Source organism: Carassius carassius, chromosome 46, assembly GCF_963082965.1.
Source record: "Carassius carassius chromosome 46, fCarCar2.1, whole genome shotgun sequence".
Taxonomy (NCBI): domain Eukaryota; kingdom Metazoa; phylum Chordata; class Actinopteri; order Cypriniformes; family Cyprinidae; genus Carassius; species Carassius carassius.
Genome location: NC_081800.1, coordinates 22,967,364 through 22,983,344, shown reverse-complemented (window position 1 = coordinate 22,983,344; position 15,981 = coordinate 22,967,364). Strand labels below are relative to the sequence as shown.

Here is a 15,981-nt window from a genome sequence, read left to right as displayed (position 1 = left end):
AGCTGAATTTACAGCATCATTCCTCCAGTCTTCAGTGTCACATGAATCTTCAGAAATCATTCTAATATGATAATTTGCTGCTCAAGAAACATGTCTGATTATTATTAATGTTGAAAACAGTTGTGCTGCTTGATATATTTGTGGAAACTGGGATACATTTCAGGATTCTTTGTTGGATAGAAAGTTTATAAGAACAGCATTTATTTGAAATAAAAAAAAAACTGTTTGTATAATGTTATGAATTAATTTACTGTCACTGTTGATCAATTTAATGCATCCATGCTGAATAAAAATATTAATAAAAACAATACTGCCCCCAAACTTTTAATTGGTAGTTTGCCATATTATGGAAAAATAAATGGTATTTTATATCGTTTTGAAGTGTTTGGATTTCTCATTTAGGTTCTCAGTGATGTCTTTTCAGGATGGATGACGTCTTAAACCATCTTATGGCAGTTTCACTGGTCTGAGCCTGTTGTGGCTGGTAGGGCTGCATGATGTGTCGTTTAAGCATCGATATCACGATGTACCAATCCACGATAGTCACATCGCAGGATGTGAGATGTAGGCTGTCGTAGTTGATCCGTTATTCATTAACCGTATGGACGAGCTGGTCCCCGGCCCTTGACGAATGTGATTCGCGGATTAATTGCACAGCTTAACCATCATAGAGTGAAAGTTTATCATTTGCATGTGATTTTAGGTCCTGTCAGTTTAACAGAGCACATATAAGAACGAGCAGAGAGAGGGAGAGGTAGAGGGAGAGAGAGCTCAACTTCACCGTCTTCAAACAACACGAGCGCTGTCTTGCTCTCTCTCCCTCGCGCATATAAATCAAAATCAATTGACATGATGGTGTTGAAAAAAAATAAAAAAATTAATTATCCAGTGATGAAATGTTTTCTGTGTTGTCAAATCTTGTTCGATATCCTAAACTGCAGAGATAATTACACAACGCGTGCCTTACACGTCTGATTCGCGAACTAATGATTCCTTTGAACCGATTCAATTTAATGAATGGTTTAAACAACTGACCTGTCCAACACTGAACTCATCGCAGAAAAATTAAATATCGCAATGTCATTTTTTCCCAATATCGTGCAGCCCTAGTGGCTGGTCTGTTAAATGCTTTTAGAGCAGTACTGGGCACTTTTTTCAGGAGGCAAAACCGGAAGGCCATATTAAACCAGCTAAGACCAGCATGTGTTTTCATCAGAGGTAGATCATTTTAACATCTGCGTCTGTCCAAAGTGTGTTCCATTGTTAATCTGAAGGTCTGTGTTTGTGGTTAAACACTTCCTGCAGGACGTGTGGTTTCTTATCTGTCATTGCAATACGAGTTTTCATTTGCAGAAGCACAGATGAATGTGAATTTCAGCCTGTTCAGACTGCGGTTTATCTTCAGCCGGCTCCATTGTAGGGCCAATAATGAGGATTTAGCTATTGTCTTTTCTTTTTCCCACGTAAGCATTTTCAGCTATTAAGCAATGATTTCAACTTGCTTTTGAAATATTGTAGCTTAATTGACTTAGCTATACATTCTGTGACTTTAAAGTCTCCATTAATAAATCTCTCTCTCTTTTTCTCTTCATAACAGGTAACAGAAGTGTGTGGTGCTAAGCGGCTTGGCTATTTCATCTGTGGACAGTTTTATGTGGCTCTGAAGCTGATAGCTGCGGCGCAGGCGGGTTTGCCAGTACGGCTGGAGAGCATCGCAGGTGGTAAGTCCTCAGCCTTTTTCGTGAACAGAGGGAGAACCAAACGGGATCAGGGATTTGGCCTAGCATGCTTGGATTTACGCTAACGCTAACAGAGAGAGCACCACACGCTGAGCTAAATCTCACTGAGACTGAGTCTGTGTGAACTAAACCACAGGACAGTTTCCTCAAAGATCAGGGTTTTTTAAAAGACCGATACAGAGGTTTTTGCAATTAAAAGTATCCATAACCAATCGTTATTTATTATTTCTTAAAAAATAGAGATACAATAAAAACAAAATATACATTATTGTTATTATTAATGTTAATATTATTGTTCTTGTTGTTTTTTTTATTATTGCATTAATAATTGATATTTTGTCTTACTATTTATAAAAGTAATTATTTATAAATTGCATATCCTTATTATTATTTATAATTTATTATTATTAGTTATTAATTCTGCTAAAGAAAAATGCATTATGAGTATTTTATGATTGTGATGATTGTTATTATTATTTATTTAATTTTGAATACAGTTTTTTAATTAAGTCTATAATATTTATTATATTTATTAATGCATAACCGATTATTCATTATTTCTGCTTAATTATTAATGTTACTTTCTTTATTGTATTGTTTTAATTAAATTATGTGTTTAATGATTGTTCGGGTAAACAATTAAAATTAAAATTTGTATTATTCATAAAAATACTATTTATATAATTTCTTGTTTTTCAACCTATATGATCACAGGTTTATTTGAATGTTTCATTTAAAATGCTACACAAGTAATTATGCATAATATGCATTTGTTAAATAAGCAAATAATTTGTATTTGTGAGCACCATTGTTTCCTGTTGAACACCTTAATAACTCCACAGCAGTTTTTGCTTGTGCAAGCACCACTAGTTTCAAGTTCCAGTAATATTATGCAAAACTGTTGGGCCTGAGTTCAGAAAAGAATTCAAATATTAACTCAGCAGAGCAAAACATTTCTTAAATGTATTTACTTAAACACGGCGATGTTAAGCACTAGGCTGATCCAGAGCTCAGCACAGCTCAGGCCACCCTGGCGGGCTCAAATGTGGCGATTGGGGCCTGGATTAGTCTTTAATCCTGGTACAGACTGTTAAACCCATAAATAACTTTACCTGGACCTTTTACTGCGGAAACACAAGGAGAAAGACAGTCTGTCTGTAAACAGGAAAGACAGAAGTATACCTTTGACAGATGATTGGCTGGGTAATGTTTACATTTTAAAGAAGATTTTTCTTGCTAAACCAGCCAATAAGGGAGTTGGGCTTCTGTTTGCTGTTTTAATCAGTCCCTCCAGTTTTTTTGCAATTCAGTCATCACAAAACAATGCAAAATATTCTTCTCCTGTTTTTTTTCAATCCTGTATAATTCGCCGTTTAACCCACAAATTAGTCTCATTTTATATATATATATGTATATATACAGTCGTGGCCAAAAGTTTTGAGAATTACATAAATATTGGAAATTGGAAAAGTTGCTGCTTAAGTTTTTATAATAGCAATTTGCATATACTCCAGAATATAATTAGTTATGAAGTTATGAAGAGTGATCAGATGAATTGCATAGTCCTTCTTTGCCATGAAAATTAACTTAATCCTAAAAAAACCTTTCCACTGCATTTCATTGCTGTCATTAAAGGACCTGCTGAGATCATTTCAGCAATCGTCTTGTTAACTCAGGAGATAATGTTGACGAGCACAAGGCTGGAGATCATTATGTCAGGCTGATTGGGTTAGAATGGCAGACTTGACATGTTAAAAGGAGGGTGATGCTTGAAATCATTGTTCCTCCAGTGTTAACCATGGTGACCTGCAAAGAAATGCGTGCAGCCATCATTGCTTGCATTAAAATGGCTTCACAGGCAAGGATATTGTGGCTACTAAGATTGCACCTAAATAATCAATTTATAGGATCATCAAGAACTTCAAGGAAAGAGGTTCAATTCTTGTAAAGAAGGCTTCAGGGCGTCCAAGAAAGTCCAGCAAGTGCCAGGATCGTCTCCTAAAGAGGATTCAGCTGCGGGATCGGAGTGCCACCAGTGCAGAGCTTGCTCAGGAATGGCAGCAGGCAGGTGTGAGCGCATCTGCACGCACAGTGAGGCCAAGACTTTTGGAAGATGGCCTGGTGTCAAGAAGGGCAGCAAAGAAGCCACAAAGATGTGCGGGGTTGCTTCTCATCCAAGGGAGTGGGCTCACTCACAATTCTGCCCAAAAACACAGCCATGAATAAAGAATGGTACCAAAACACCCTCCAACAGCAACTTCTTCCAACAATCCAACAACAGTTTGGTGAAGAACAATGCATTTTCCAGCACGATGGAGCACCGTGCCATAAGGCAAAAGTGATAACTAAGTGGCTCGGGGACCAGAATGTTGAAATTTTGGGTCCATGGCCCAGAAACTCCCCAGATCTTAATCCCATTGAGAACTTGTGGTCAATCCTCAAGAGGCGGGTGGACAAACAAAAACCCACTAATTCTGACAAACTCCAAGAAGTGATTATGAAAGAATGGGTTTCTATCAGTCAGGATTTGGCCCAGACGTTGATTGAGAGCATGCCCAGTCGAATTGCAGAGGTCCTGAAAAAGAAGGGCCAACACTGCAAATACTGACTCTTTGCATAAATGTCATGTAATTGTCAATAAAAGCCTTTGAAACGTATGAAGTGCTTGTAATTATATTTCAGTACATCACAGAAACAACTGAAACAAAGATCTAAAAGCAGTTTAGCAGCAAACTTTTTGAAAACTAATATTTATGTAATTCTCAAAACTTTTGGCCACGACTGTGTATATATATATATATATATATATATATATATAAAATACATAAATGAGGAAAGTAACTTGCAGAATGTGAATAATGTCAAAAACAATTACCAGGACTTACTAACATATATATATATATTTTTTTTTTCATTAGGAAAATTGTAATAAAGAGTTTTATCATACAGGGACTTCATACAGTTTTATCATACTTTTTTAATTTCATGTATGAGTGTTGTACATCTAGTAGGAGTGTAACGATTCACTCAACTCACAATGCAATACGATTCACTATACTGATTAATAAATGAATTTATGAATGAAAACGTGTCCTGTTATTTCTCAGACAAAATGCTGCACAATTCTTTGTAAAATTGTAATTTCAAAACAACCTTACAAAACCCCCACCCCCACACACACACACAACTAAAAAGCTTTAGTTTATATAAACTAAAGCTTTGCCAAAATAACTTAAAAATAACTTATTATCGAAACTTTTATTTATATATTTTTACATTTTTACTTACTTTTTATTAATGATTATTCATTATTAATTAATACCTTGTTTAACACGTATGTGTGAGAATTTGATAAGACAGAAAAATAAACAAGCTTTCTGTTTGTTTTTTGGCTGTTGTGTATGACCGTTGTACATCTTGTTTTAAAGTTCTGTCATAATTTGGTAAGACGTAAAATTACACAAGTGAAATGAATGCAAGAAAATACACATTATATATAATAAATTATATACTGTTTAATCCACTGTGTACAGAAAATAGTATGAGTAGTAAGCTGTTATGAACACACTGACATGTATCCTTCTCTACAGAACTTCCCTTTCCTGTGTTTGTCGGGATAATGAACGAGCTTGAGATGGGTTATCCCAATCAACCCTTGACCAATGAGAGCCAGTCTCACATCCTGGGCTTGGTGACAGGCTCCGCCCCTCGTCCCCCTGCAGACAGACCTGTACTCAGACACCCTGACACCAGTATGGACAAGCAGGTCGGTTTATCGAAGATGACATGCAGCAGAAGCTTGATGCTTTTCCTCTAATTAATGACTGTGTTTCACACTTGTGTGTGACAGGAGGCGTGGTCTCCACCACAGTCACCTGGCATCTCCCCACCCCGTTCACCATCAGCCTATCGCTGCTATTCATATGGTGCACAGAGAAACGGAACAGACACACTATTGGGTGAGAGTCTCTGTCAGTCATTCTGCATTCAGGAATGAACCGAAACATGAAAATGTAAATAAATGTATATATATATATATATATATATATTATTATTATTATATAAAAGCATAATTTTTTCAGTTAAATGCATCCTTTCTGAATAATTAAAAGTTTTAATAATACTGAGCTTTTGAATGGGCATGAAAATTATGTTTTCCATAAAAAATATGAAGTAGCACAACTGTTTTCAACATTATAATAAGAAATGTTTCCTGCACAACAAATCAGCATATTAGAACGATTTCTGGAGGATCATGTGACACTGAAGACTGGAGGAATGATGCTGAAAATTCAGCTTCGATCACAGGAATAAATTACATTTAAAAATAGATTCAAATAGAAAACAGTTGTTTTAAATGTATTAATATTTCAGAATATTACTGTTGTTTTATTATATTTTTAATCAAATAAATGCAGCCTTGGTGAGCAGAATAGACTTCTTTCAAAAACGTTAAGCATCAAGGACCAGGAGGTTTTTTTCAGTAATTCCTATGGGAATGTGAAAGTAGATATTTCCAGATTCCCACACACAGTGATGCTGTTATTAGATAACACAAGCACATGTCACACTGCTGTGTTTCTCACATTATGAGTGTAGACGTCGCTCGGTACCCTTATGCTGTCAGACAGCTGTGTGTATGTGTGTGTCCGTCTGTGTGTGTGAGAGAGTGTTCAGCCTTGAGCTGCTGCTTGCCCTCAGAAAGCAGTTGGCTAATTGCTGCTCTCCTGTGGCGTATCGATATCGCGCTCGTCTAATCACACACCTGTTGACTCACAAGACAACACAACACATTCACATTCAACAGACATCAGTTCTGATGAAACACACACACACACTCGTGCTTTCCTGAGAAAATGCCTTAAGCCGGGATATTTTACCACGTTTTATGTAATAATTTATGCTAGTGTGCTTCATTTATTGCTGGTTGTCCCTCTTGGCACATCGCACCTAAAATGTCAAAGATGTTGATGTGTGAAGCAATTATGCACTTCAACTTATTTTATTATGTACTTGTCAGAAAGCAGAAATACTGCTTGTACATGTCGTCAAAAATGACAAGGCTGGCTGATAAAATGAAGTATAAATTAATTAAAAATGCTACATATTTGTAATGGATGCAAGGTTATAAATTCATGTGCAAATACATAAAGCAGACTGCTATGAGGATGGTATTTTCACATGTACGCCCCCTCCAGTATAGTAGGAGGTAGTGCGTGAAGACAAACTCAATAAAGAATAACTATACATTTTACCTGTATAGAAATAGGTAAATCTATCTATTTGTCCATATCATGTGTTCAAATATACAAATATTTAATCATCCCAACTAATGAGTAAATGATTGTGAATAGCCAGATAGATTTTCCCAGTGAGGGAGGAATACTGTGAGGGTATACTGTGGTGTAATTCAGCATTAAGAAAGAGCTTTTATCTCATTGTTAACTCCGACTGTGAACAGAGAAACACCAGCATTATGGAATGCAGCTCAACTTTCTTCATTAGTCAGCAGGGACCATTAATATTTCATTTAAAATTCACACATAACAGAAATGACGCTCAGGCCTTCAGATGTAAAGAACGCTCAAGAGATCAAAACCAAGTCAGGCCTGTTTTATTCTTACAGATTGCAGTCGTATCAAAGATCATGGCCATCACTGGCCTCATCCTGAATAATTGATGCTTGAAGCTGAAAACTTTCACTTTTGTTCAGTTTTAGTCGAGTCTGAAAGTGTCTTTTATCTCACATGCATCTGCTGAAAGCGTTTACAGTGCTCTGAAATGTTTAGATGCCAAAAACAGTGATCACAGTAAGGAAAAGCTATCTACTGTAAAGTCATTTTGTCTGTCTTCATCTTGAAATGTTCAGTCTCTCTTGTTGTTGTTCACAGCATATGAGGCTAAAGTGCCAGGTCTTCCCGGCGTTCCTCAGGAAAACTCCTCTCCCAGTCATTATTCTCTCAGACTGCAGCCGGAGCAGCCTGTCGCCACACACGTGGAGGTTCCCTCACACCTCCTCTTTTTGCATCTGATTGGACGATCAAATAGAATAGTCTTAAATGAGGAAACATATTAAGGCTCTAAATCAGGATTTTGGTCATGACACTGCTTTTTAAAAGTGTATTTGTTTGCTAGAATATCGGTCATTTCAAGTCAGGGCACATGCACACCAGGGCCCGTATTTGTATTGATGTGCTTACAAATAATATTAAGACAAATCACATCCAAATTGATTACAGACATGAGCTTAAGATATCAGTACAATATAAAGGGAAGAGAAAATGATTTTAAAGAATGCAACACACGACACCCTAGCTTATAAACTTTGTCAAACATTTCAGAATTTCACAATGTTTGATGATCACATGACTGACACGTTAATAGTAATATACTGAATAAACAATATGAATTATATTGTGTTCGCCAGCTACACTAGACTGTAGTAGGTACTATATATATATAGGTGTATAAGCCTACGAAAGGCATAACCTATAGTTTAATAGTAAGATATGCTAAGAAATAAAATGAAAATAAAGATATTTTCATTAACATTAGCATTATTGATGGCATGTTTTATAGATGCTATTTCAGAAATGTTAAGCTTTACTTATAATCAATTATATACTGCAATGCAAAGGCCACACATGTCTTTTAAAAAGAATAGTCCTACTTTGGTTCCTTTTATATAAAAAGCTATTTTTCCATTATTGACTGATCAACAAGAGCCTGCTGCTTCCTTGACATCAATGAAAGGCATACATAATTATTATATTAAAATATTTTCATTTTTAGGCTTTTCAGGTCTCCTCAAACTGAAGTTTTTCTCTTTCAGGTTGCGTCTGTGGAGCGGCTGGTGGAGCGCGTGGAGGTCGATTACTCGGACGACCCCTGGAGGATCACAGAGGAGCAGCGTGAATACTATACCAACCAGTTCAGGAGTCTCCAGCCTGACCTGAGCGCTCTCATCATGGGTAAGAGAGATCTGCACCACAAACACATCTGAGATCATCTCATACTGTTGGATTTATGGCTTTATGTGGGCATGTTTTGAAGTTTGCTTTGTTTTTTTTTGTTTTTTCAGGAACTGTTGCAAAAAACTTCTTCACCAAGTCGAAACTTCCGATTCCAGAGCTGTCTCATATATGGTGAACATAAAGCCTCAGTTCCTCTTAAACATGCAGTGAAGGGTCTCTTTGCATTACAACAGTCTTTTTTGATCTTCAGGGAGCTGAGCGATGTTGACAAGGATGGCGCTCTCACTTTCCCGGAGTTCTGCACTGCCTTCCATCTGATCGTGGCCCGGAAAAATGGTTACCCTCTTCCTGAAACGCTCCCTGCCACGTTGAGACCGGGCTTTGTGGAAGCAGGTTTGCTTACAGCGCCACCATCTGAGGTATGAGATCTAAAACTCACAAAATGCCTACAGTATTTGCACCTGAAGTATTTAATGACGTCCAGTGGTTCTTATTCAGTATCATGTTTTGCAGTTATGAGAAATTTCAGAGCATTTAACTGAGCTCCAATTGCAATTGTTTTAAAATGACAAATTATGATGACAATATGATGCCTAGAGCCAATAAGCTCATAAAAGAGCTTAATTTTACATTTAGGCCAAGATCACAATGTTTTGTACATTTTCATTCTGTTCTTTTCTTCTCTCTTTCTTTTGATTGGCATGTTGATCATCTGCACACAGTATTGCCAGAGCATCAAAACAAATACACACACACACACACACAAAACACAAACACACACACACACACACACATATATATATATATATATATATATATATATATATATATGTATATATATATATACACACACACACACACATATCTACACACATACATATAGTCATCAGTTTTATTGTATATATCTATATATATTTATTTTATTTCATTTTTATATAATTTTGAGTTGCCAATGACTTTTCTATTTATTTATTTTTTTCAGTTTAAGTTAAATTTATATTTATGTTATTTAATTTCAGCTGTCAATTAACCGCTTTTTCCGTTAAAACGATGTTTACTAAAATGTATTAGTTAACAATAACATCACTGGTTGATTTTTATTTTTATTAATTCATTCACAAACATTTAGCTGTGGCTTCATCATTGATAGTCCCTGTAATGGTTGTAAAAATGTATCAGTTTTGTTAATTTACCTCCATATAGAAAAAAACTAGTACAAAACAACATGCATAAATTAATAATTAAATGTATGTATATATATATATATATATATATATATATATATATATATATATATGCATACATTATTAATTAAATGTATGTATATATATATATATATATATATATATACACACACACACACACACACACACACAGAGTAAAGAAAGAGCATGTTTCTCTGAGCATGTTTATTTGGCTGAAGGCAGAGGGTGCTAATGAGTTTCCAATGAGATCTCAATGAGCCAAAAATCCAGCTAGTCCTGCCCTTATCTCTGAGTAAACCTCATTTTATGGTTGCTTTTCATTTTCCCAAACAGATTATAGGTTCTGTTGACCTGCAGATGACCTCTAGACAAGGTGTGACCGCTAAGCAGGAAGTGAGAGATGAAAGCAGGAAACGGGGTATGACTTCGGAGCCAGACGTCAAAAAACATAAACATGATTAAAGGAAAAAAATATATCTAATGTTTTTTATACAGAGGCCAAAAAAGTTAAAATGTCTAAATAATGTCGAAATACTTTAAAATAGACTTGCTTTGATATTTTAGAATTTAATGCAATGATAATTTTTTTCTCTCCAGTTTTTTCAGTTTCTTAAGTGTGCAGATATTTTTGAGGCCACTCTTCCACACTTAAGAGGGAAAACCTGTTAACTTACTGATTTTCTTATGTAAATTGTGTGTTTTTATTGCTGTGTCAGCAGAATTCAGCCCAAAGAGAATTCCAGAGCCACATGAAAAGCTAATACAGCATTTCAGCACTTTAAAGCCAGGTGAGTCACTGTCCGCAGGCGCAGCGGGCGACGCACACGCCCCTGACCCACACCAAATCAACCAAAGCCTCTAATTTACCTATGCTTTACCGTCTGTGTTCAGGCAATAATGAAAATACTGTGGTCTTTAACTCATCCTCATTTTGTTCAACCTGTATGACGTTTCTTTTGTGAAACACAAAGGGAGATGTTCATCAGAATGTTCCAGGTGCTCTTTTCAATATAATGCAAGCAAATGGATCCTGTCTAACTCAAAAAATTATGCATAAAAGCTACATAAAGGTAGCATAAGACATATGCACTAGATTCCAGATCTTCTCATGCCATCAGGTACGTTTGTGTCAAAAACTAAATCTTCCAAACCTCTGAAGCACAAGATCACATATTTTCTAATTTAACACATGAAGATAGGCTGCACCAGGTTTGAAATCAGTGAAAAACTCCACTTGTGTAATGATCCAGAACACGACATGGGATCCATAATGCAGGCTTTATTGTAAAGACTCGTAGTCGTACAGGCAATGGTCGGAACCAGCAATATCAACAGCATGGGAAGAACAGAGAATCAAAATCCAGTAACAAGCAAGGGGTCGGTAGGCAGGCAGCAAAGGTACGTAGAAGATAAAAGACAGAATCGGTAACAGGAAATCAAACACGGGTAATAACGCTCAGAAAATCAAGTCACAAACTGTCAAATCAAATCTGTCACAAACTGTGACAGACACAGCAAATCAAGACTTCGCGTCAAACTACTGTGAAAGTCCAGCTTATATGCACAGTCTTGATGATTGGCACCTGTGCAGGTGATCAGAGTCCAAGGACGGGGCTTATGGGAAATTTAGTGTTGTCAGTGTAAGTGAGTGAATGGATGCGTGTGTGTCAGTATTCAGGTGAGGGTGCCCTCTGCTGGCCATCAGAGGGAATCACGGGGTTCGTCTCCGTGACAGAGCCCCCCCCCTGCGAGCGACTCCTGGCGCGAGGAGGCCCACGACGTCGGGGTCTACCACGGGGTCGAGGGGCCGGTTTTCCAGGGTGTAAACCGATGAGATTGGGATCTAGGATGTCCTCAGAGTTTACCCATGAGCGTTCCTCTGGACCGTACCCCTCCCAGTCGACCAGATACTGTAGAATTCTGCCCCGACGTCTGGAATCGAGTAATTCCTGGACTTGGTACGCCTCCTCGCCCTCTATGGTGATGGGTTGAGGGGCCTGTGCACGGGACCTCCCCTCTCCCTCGTCTCTGGGACCAGCAGCGGGCTTGAGCAGGGATACATGAAAGGTAGGAGAAATACGATATGTGTTAGGAAGTGCTAACCGGAATGAAACTGGAGTTATTTGTCTAGTGATTTGGAATGGACCCACGTACCTTGGACTCAACTTGCGGCACGGGAGCCGGAGACGGAGATCCCGTGTTGAAAGCCATACCCACTGGCCAGGCTGATAATCATGACCTGGGCGCCTTCTGCGGTCCGCTTGCTCCTTTTGCCTCCTAACAGCGTGTTGCAGGTGAACATGAGCCCGATTCCAAACCTCCTCACTGCGTGCCATCCAGTCGTTTACTGCTGGGACGTCCGTTGGTTCTCCTGACCAGGGGAACATTGGTGGTTGGAAGCCCAGTACACATTTAAAGGGAGTTAGACTGGTAGATGGTTTGATAAGGGAGTTCTGTGCGTATTCTGCCCATAGTAAGTATCGAGCCCAATCGTCCTGATTCTGGTTGCAATAAGCTCTGAGGAAACGGTTTAGCTCTTGGTTGAGCCTCTCTACCTGTCCGTTCGCTTGAGGGTGATACCCAGAGGTGAGGCTGACATTAATGTTCAGGGCTTTGAAGAAGGCTGACCATAATTGAGAAGTGAATTGAGGTCCTCGGTCTGACACAATGTCCTCGGGTAAACCATACAATCGGAAGACCCAGTTGCACAGGTGTTCTGCCATCTGGAGAGCGGTAGGTAGTTTGGGTAATGGAATGAATCTGCAAGCCTTGGAGAACCGATCTATGATGGTGAGTATATGTGGTATAGCCCTGTGAACTGGGAAGATCGGTAATAAAGTCAATGGCAATGTGAGACCAGGGTCGTTGAGGAATGGGTGGTGGTTGCAGGAGACCGGCATTAAATTGTTGAGATGCTTTGTTAATATTACAGTTATTGCATTGCTGTATGTAAGTAGCTGTGTCCTTGTGCAGTGATTCCCACCAGAAGCGGTTCTCCAGTTGATTGATGGTGGCAGTGATACCTGGGTGACCGGATGATGGATGGCAGTGAACTTGGCTGATGACCTGGTCACGAAGATTTTCAGGAACGAAGATTCTATCGGCTGGACAGGCTACTGGGTTCTCGTTCTGCTCCCTGTATTGTTGGAGCAGAGTCATGATATCCCATTGAATGGGAGCAACCACCACATGGAGCGGTAAGATGGGTTCTGTAGCAGGTTGAATGTTCTCCTCCTCGAACTGACGTGACAGGGCATCTGCCTTAGTGTTCTTGGAGCCGGTTTGGTAATTTACAGAGAAGTCGAATCTTGTGAAGAACAGAGACCATCTAGCTTGACGGGGATTCAGGCGTTTGGCGGTGCGTAAGTACTCCAGGTTCTTGTGATCCGTTAGTACAGTGAACGAATGTGTGGCTCCCTCTAGCCAGTGCCTCCACTCCTCAAAAGCTGCCTTCATGGCAAGAAGTTCCCGATCCCCAACACTGTAGTTGCGCTCTGCCGAGTTGAGTTTCCTAGAATAGAAGGCACATGGATGAAGTTTAGCAGCAGGATCTGGGCGTTGTGACAGGATAGCTCCAATGCCTGTGTTGGATACGTCCACCTCGACAATGAAGGGCAATGAGGGGTCAGGGTGACAGAGGATGGGCGCGTTACTAAATTGTTGTTTCAGGGTTTGGAAAGCTTTGTGAGTGGAATCTGACCATTGGAGTCGATGAGTTCCCTTCTTGACCAGTGAGGTGAGCGGGGCGACAACAGTGCTGAAGTTCCTAATGAATCTTCTATAAAAGTTTGCGAATCCCAGAAATCGTTGCAGTTCCTTGAGGGTTGTGGGTTCAGGCCAGTTGAGCACGGCGTTGACCTTCTTCTCGTCCATGGTTACTCCTCCTGGACTGATGATGTACCCTAGAAAGTGGTAGAAGTTGTATGGATTTCGCATTTCTCAGCCTTGGCGTACAACTGGTATTGAATGAGGCGTTGGAGAACTGCTCGGACATGTTGTATGTGTTCAGGAAGGTTGTTAGAGAAGATCAGGATATCATCGATGTATACGATCACAGATATGTTCAGCATGTCTCTGTAAACCTCGTTAATAAATGATTGAAATACAGATGTACTATTAGCCAGTCCGAACGGCATCACAAGATACTCATAGTGTCCAGTGGTAGTGGAGAAGGCAGTCTTCCATTCATCTCCCTCCCTGATGCGAATGAGATTATAGGCGCACCTCAGGTCCAGTTTGGTGTAGTATTGGGCGGTGCGAAGTTGTTCGAGGGCTGAAGGAATCAACGGAAGCGGGTATCGGAATTTTACCGTCATTTCATTTAGTCCACGATAATCGATGCAGGGACGGAGGCCACCATCCTTCTTTTTTACGAAGAAGAACCCGGATGAAGCAGGGGATGTGGATGGTCTGATGAACCCTTTCTGGAGCTCCTCCTTGATGTAATCCTTCATGGCGTCTGACTCTGGTTGAGACAGTGGGAAGATGCGACCCTTTGGAGGAGAATGCCTTGGTAGAAGATCGATGGCACAGTCATACTTGCGATGAGGAGGTAAGGTGTTGGCTTGTTTCTTACTGAAGGCCTCCAGAAGATCTGCATATTCCTCTGGCAGATCGGAAATGGACTCTTGAATGGAGGTAAGTGACACGGAACAGACAGGAATAGGTTTGACCAGGGAAAGACAATTCTGTTGACAGTAATTGCTCCACTTCACCACTTGACCCTCTCTCCATGAGAGCTGGGGGTTATGCAGACGTAGCCAGGGTAATCCAAGAATCAAGGGTGTGTGAGAGGTGGGAAGGATGTAGAATTGGATTCTCTCCTTGTGCAGTAAGCCAGCCGCCATTATGACTTTGCGGGAGAGGTGAGTGATGGATCCTGAACCCAGTGGACGACCATCTATTGTCTCCACTGAGAGAGAGGTAGAGCATGGAATGAGTTGAATGTTACACCTCTGAGCAAACTCTTCAGAAAGGAAATTGCCTGCAGCCACGGAATTGAGTAAGGCAGAGGTGATAAGTTGTCTGTTGTTAATCCAAAACTCAACGGGAATGCTTACACTCTGGGTATCACACATGGAAGTGAGAGGAGTACTCACCGAGCGTTGGGAGAAGGTAGAGGTACGAGTGGAGCAGTGGTTGCGTTGATGGCCAGGCAGTCCACAATACATGCATAACCTATTGGACATACGTCGATCTCTTTCCTCCGTAGATAAGTGGTAAGTATTGACCTGCATGGGTTCAGTAGATTCCTGAGAGGGCAAGGGTGCTGAATGCTCAGTGCTACGGGAGTTGGGGCGCCGGGCACGTTGCAGATTATTAATGGATATGGTCAGTTCGATGAAGCTGTTGAGATCTCTGCCCTCGTCTCTGCATGCTAGTTCCGTTTGCAGATCATAATTGAGCCCCTTGCGGAAGAGTACTTTTAATGTGTCGCTCACCCAGTTAGTTTGTGCAGCCAGAGTGCGAAATCGTAGAGCATAATCCGCCGCCATCATTCTGCCTTATGACAACTCCAATAAGCGATCTCCAGCTCCTTTTCCCTCCTTAGGATGATCGAAAACTGCCCGGAACTGTTGTAGGAAAGCCTGAAAGGAGGTAAATGCAGATCCATCGGAACCCCACACGGCCGTAATCCATTCTAGTGATTTCTCAGTCAATAATGAACAAACAAAGGCGATCTTCCCAGTATCCGTAGTATACAGTGAGGGCTGCTGTTCCACAAACAGAGAGCATTGTAATAGAAATCCCTTACACTTGCTGGCGTCACCGTTGTATTTATCCGGGAAAGCAAGACAGGGAGTGGCCTGAGATGGCGTTCCTGCCGTGTGGCCAATGGCGGATGCCTTCGGCGTTGGTGTGGCGACGGTTGCTGTGTGGAGACTCTGCACGGCCTTGACGAGTTCCTCTGTGATCGCTGTCAGTCGATTTAGCTGAAACTGATTGGCCGCAATCTGACTGGCTTGGGCCGCCATGGTGGTGTAAAGACCTTCAAAAGCCGCTGGATCTTGATGTGGCGAAGTCTACTGTAATGATCCAGAACACGACATGGGATCCATAATG

General features: G+C 40.1%; 1 protein-coding gene across 2 annotated transcripts in view; it reads left to right on the top strand.

Moving 5' to 3' along the window:
• The window catches only part of LOC132129472 (ralBP1-associated Eps domain-containing protein 2-like), a 42,777-nt gene that overhangs the window by 10,861 nt on the left and 15,935 nt on the right, over positions 1-15,981 (top strand). For both annotated transcript variants that reach the window (XM_059541090.1, XM_059541089.1), the window contains exons 2-10: positions 1,598-1,721; positions 5,330-5,505; positions 5,590-5,698; positions 7,631-7,740; positions 8,572-8,710; positions 8,821-8,884; positions 8,964-9,132; positions 10,252-10,336; positions 10,638-10,706. In XM_059541090.1, the coding sequence (XP_059397073.1) occupies positions 1,598-1,721; positions 5,330-5,505; positions 5,590-5,698; positions 7,631-7,740; positions 8,572-8,710; positions 8,821-8,884; positions 8,964-9,132; positions 10,252-10,336; positions 10,638-10,706 (1,045 nt within the window). The remainder of the gene's footprint in view (positions 1-1,597; positions 1,722-5,329; positions 5,506-5,589; positions 5,699-7,630; positions 7,741-8,571; positions 8,711-8,820; positions 8,885-8,963; positions 9,133-10,251; positions 10,337-10,637; positions 10,707-15,981) is intronic.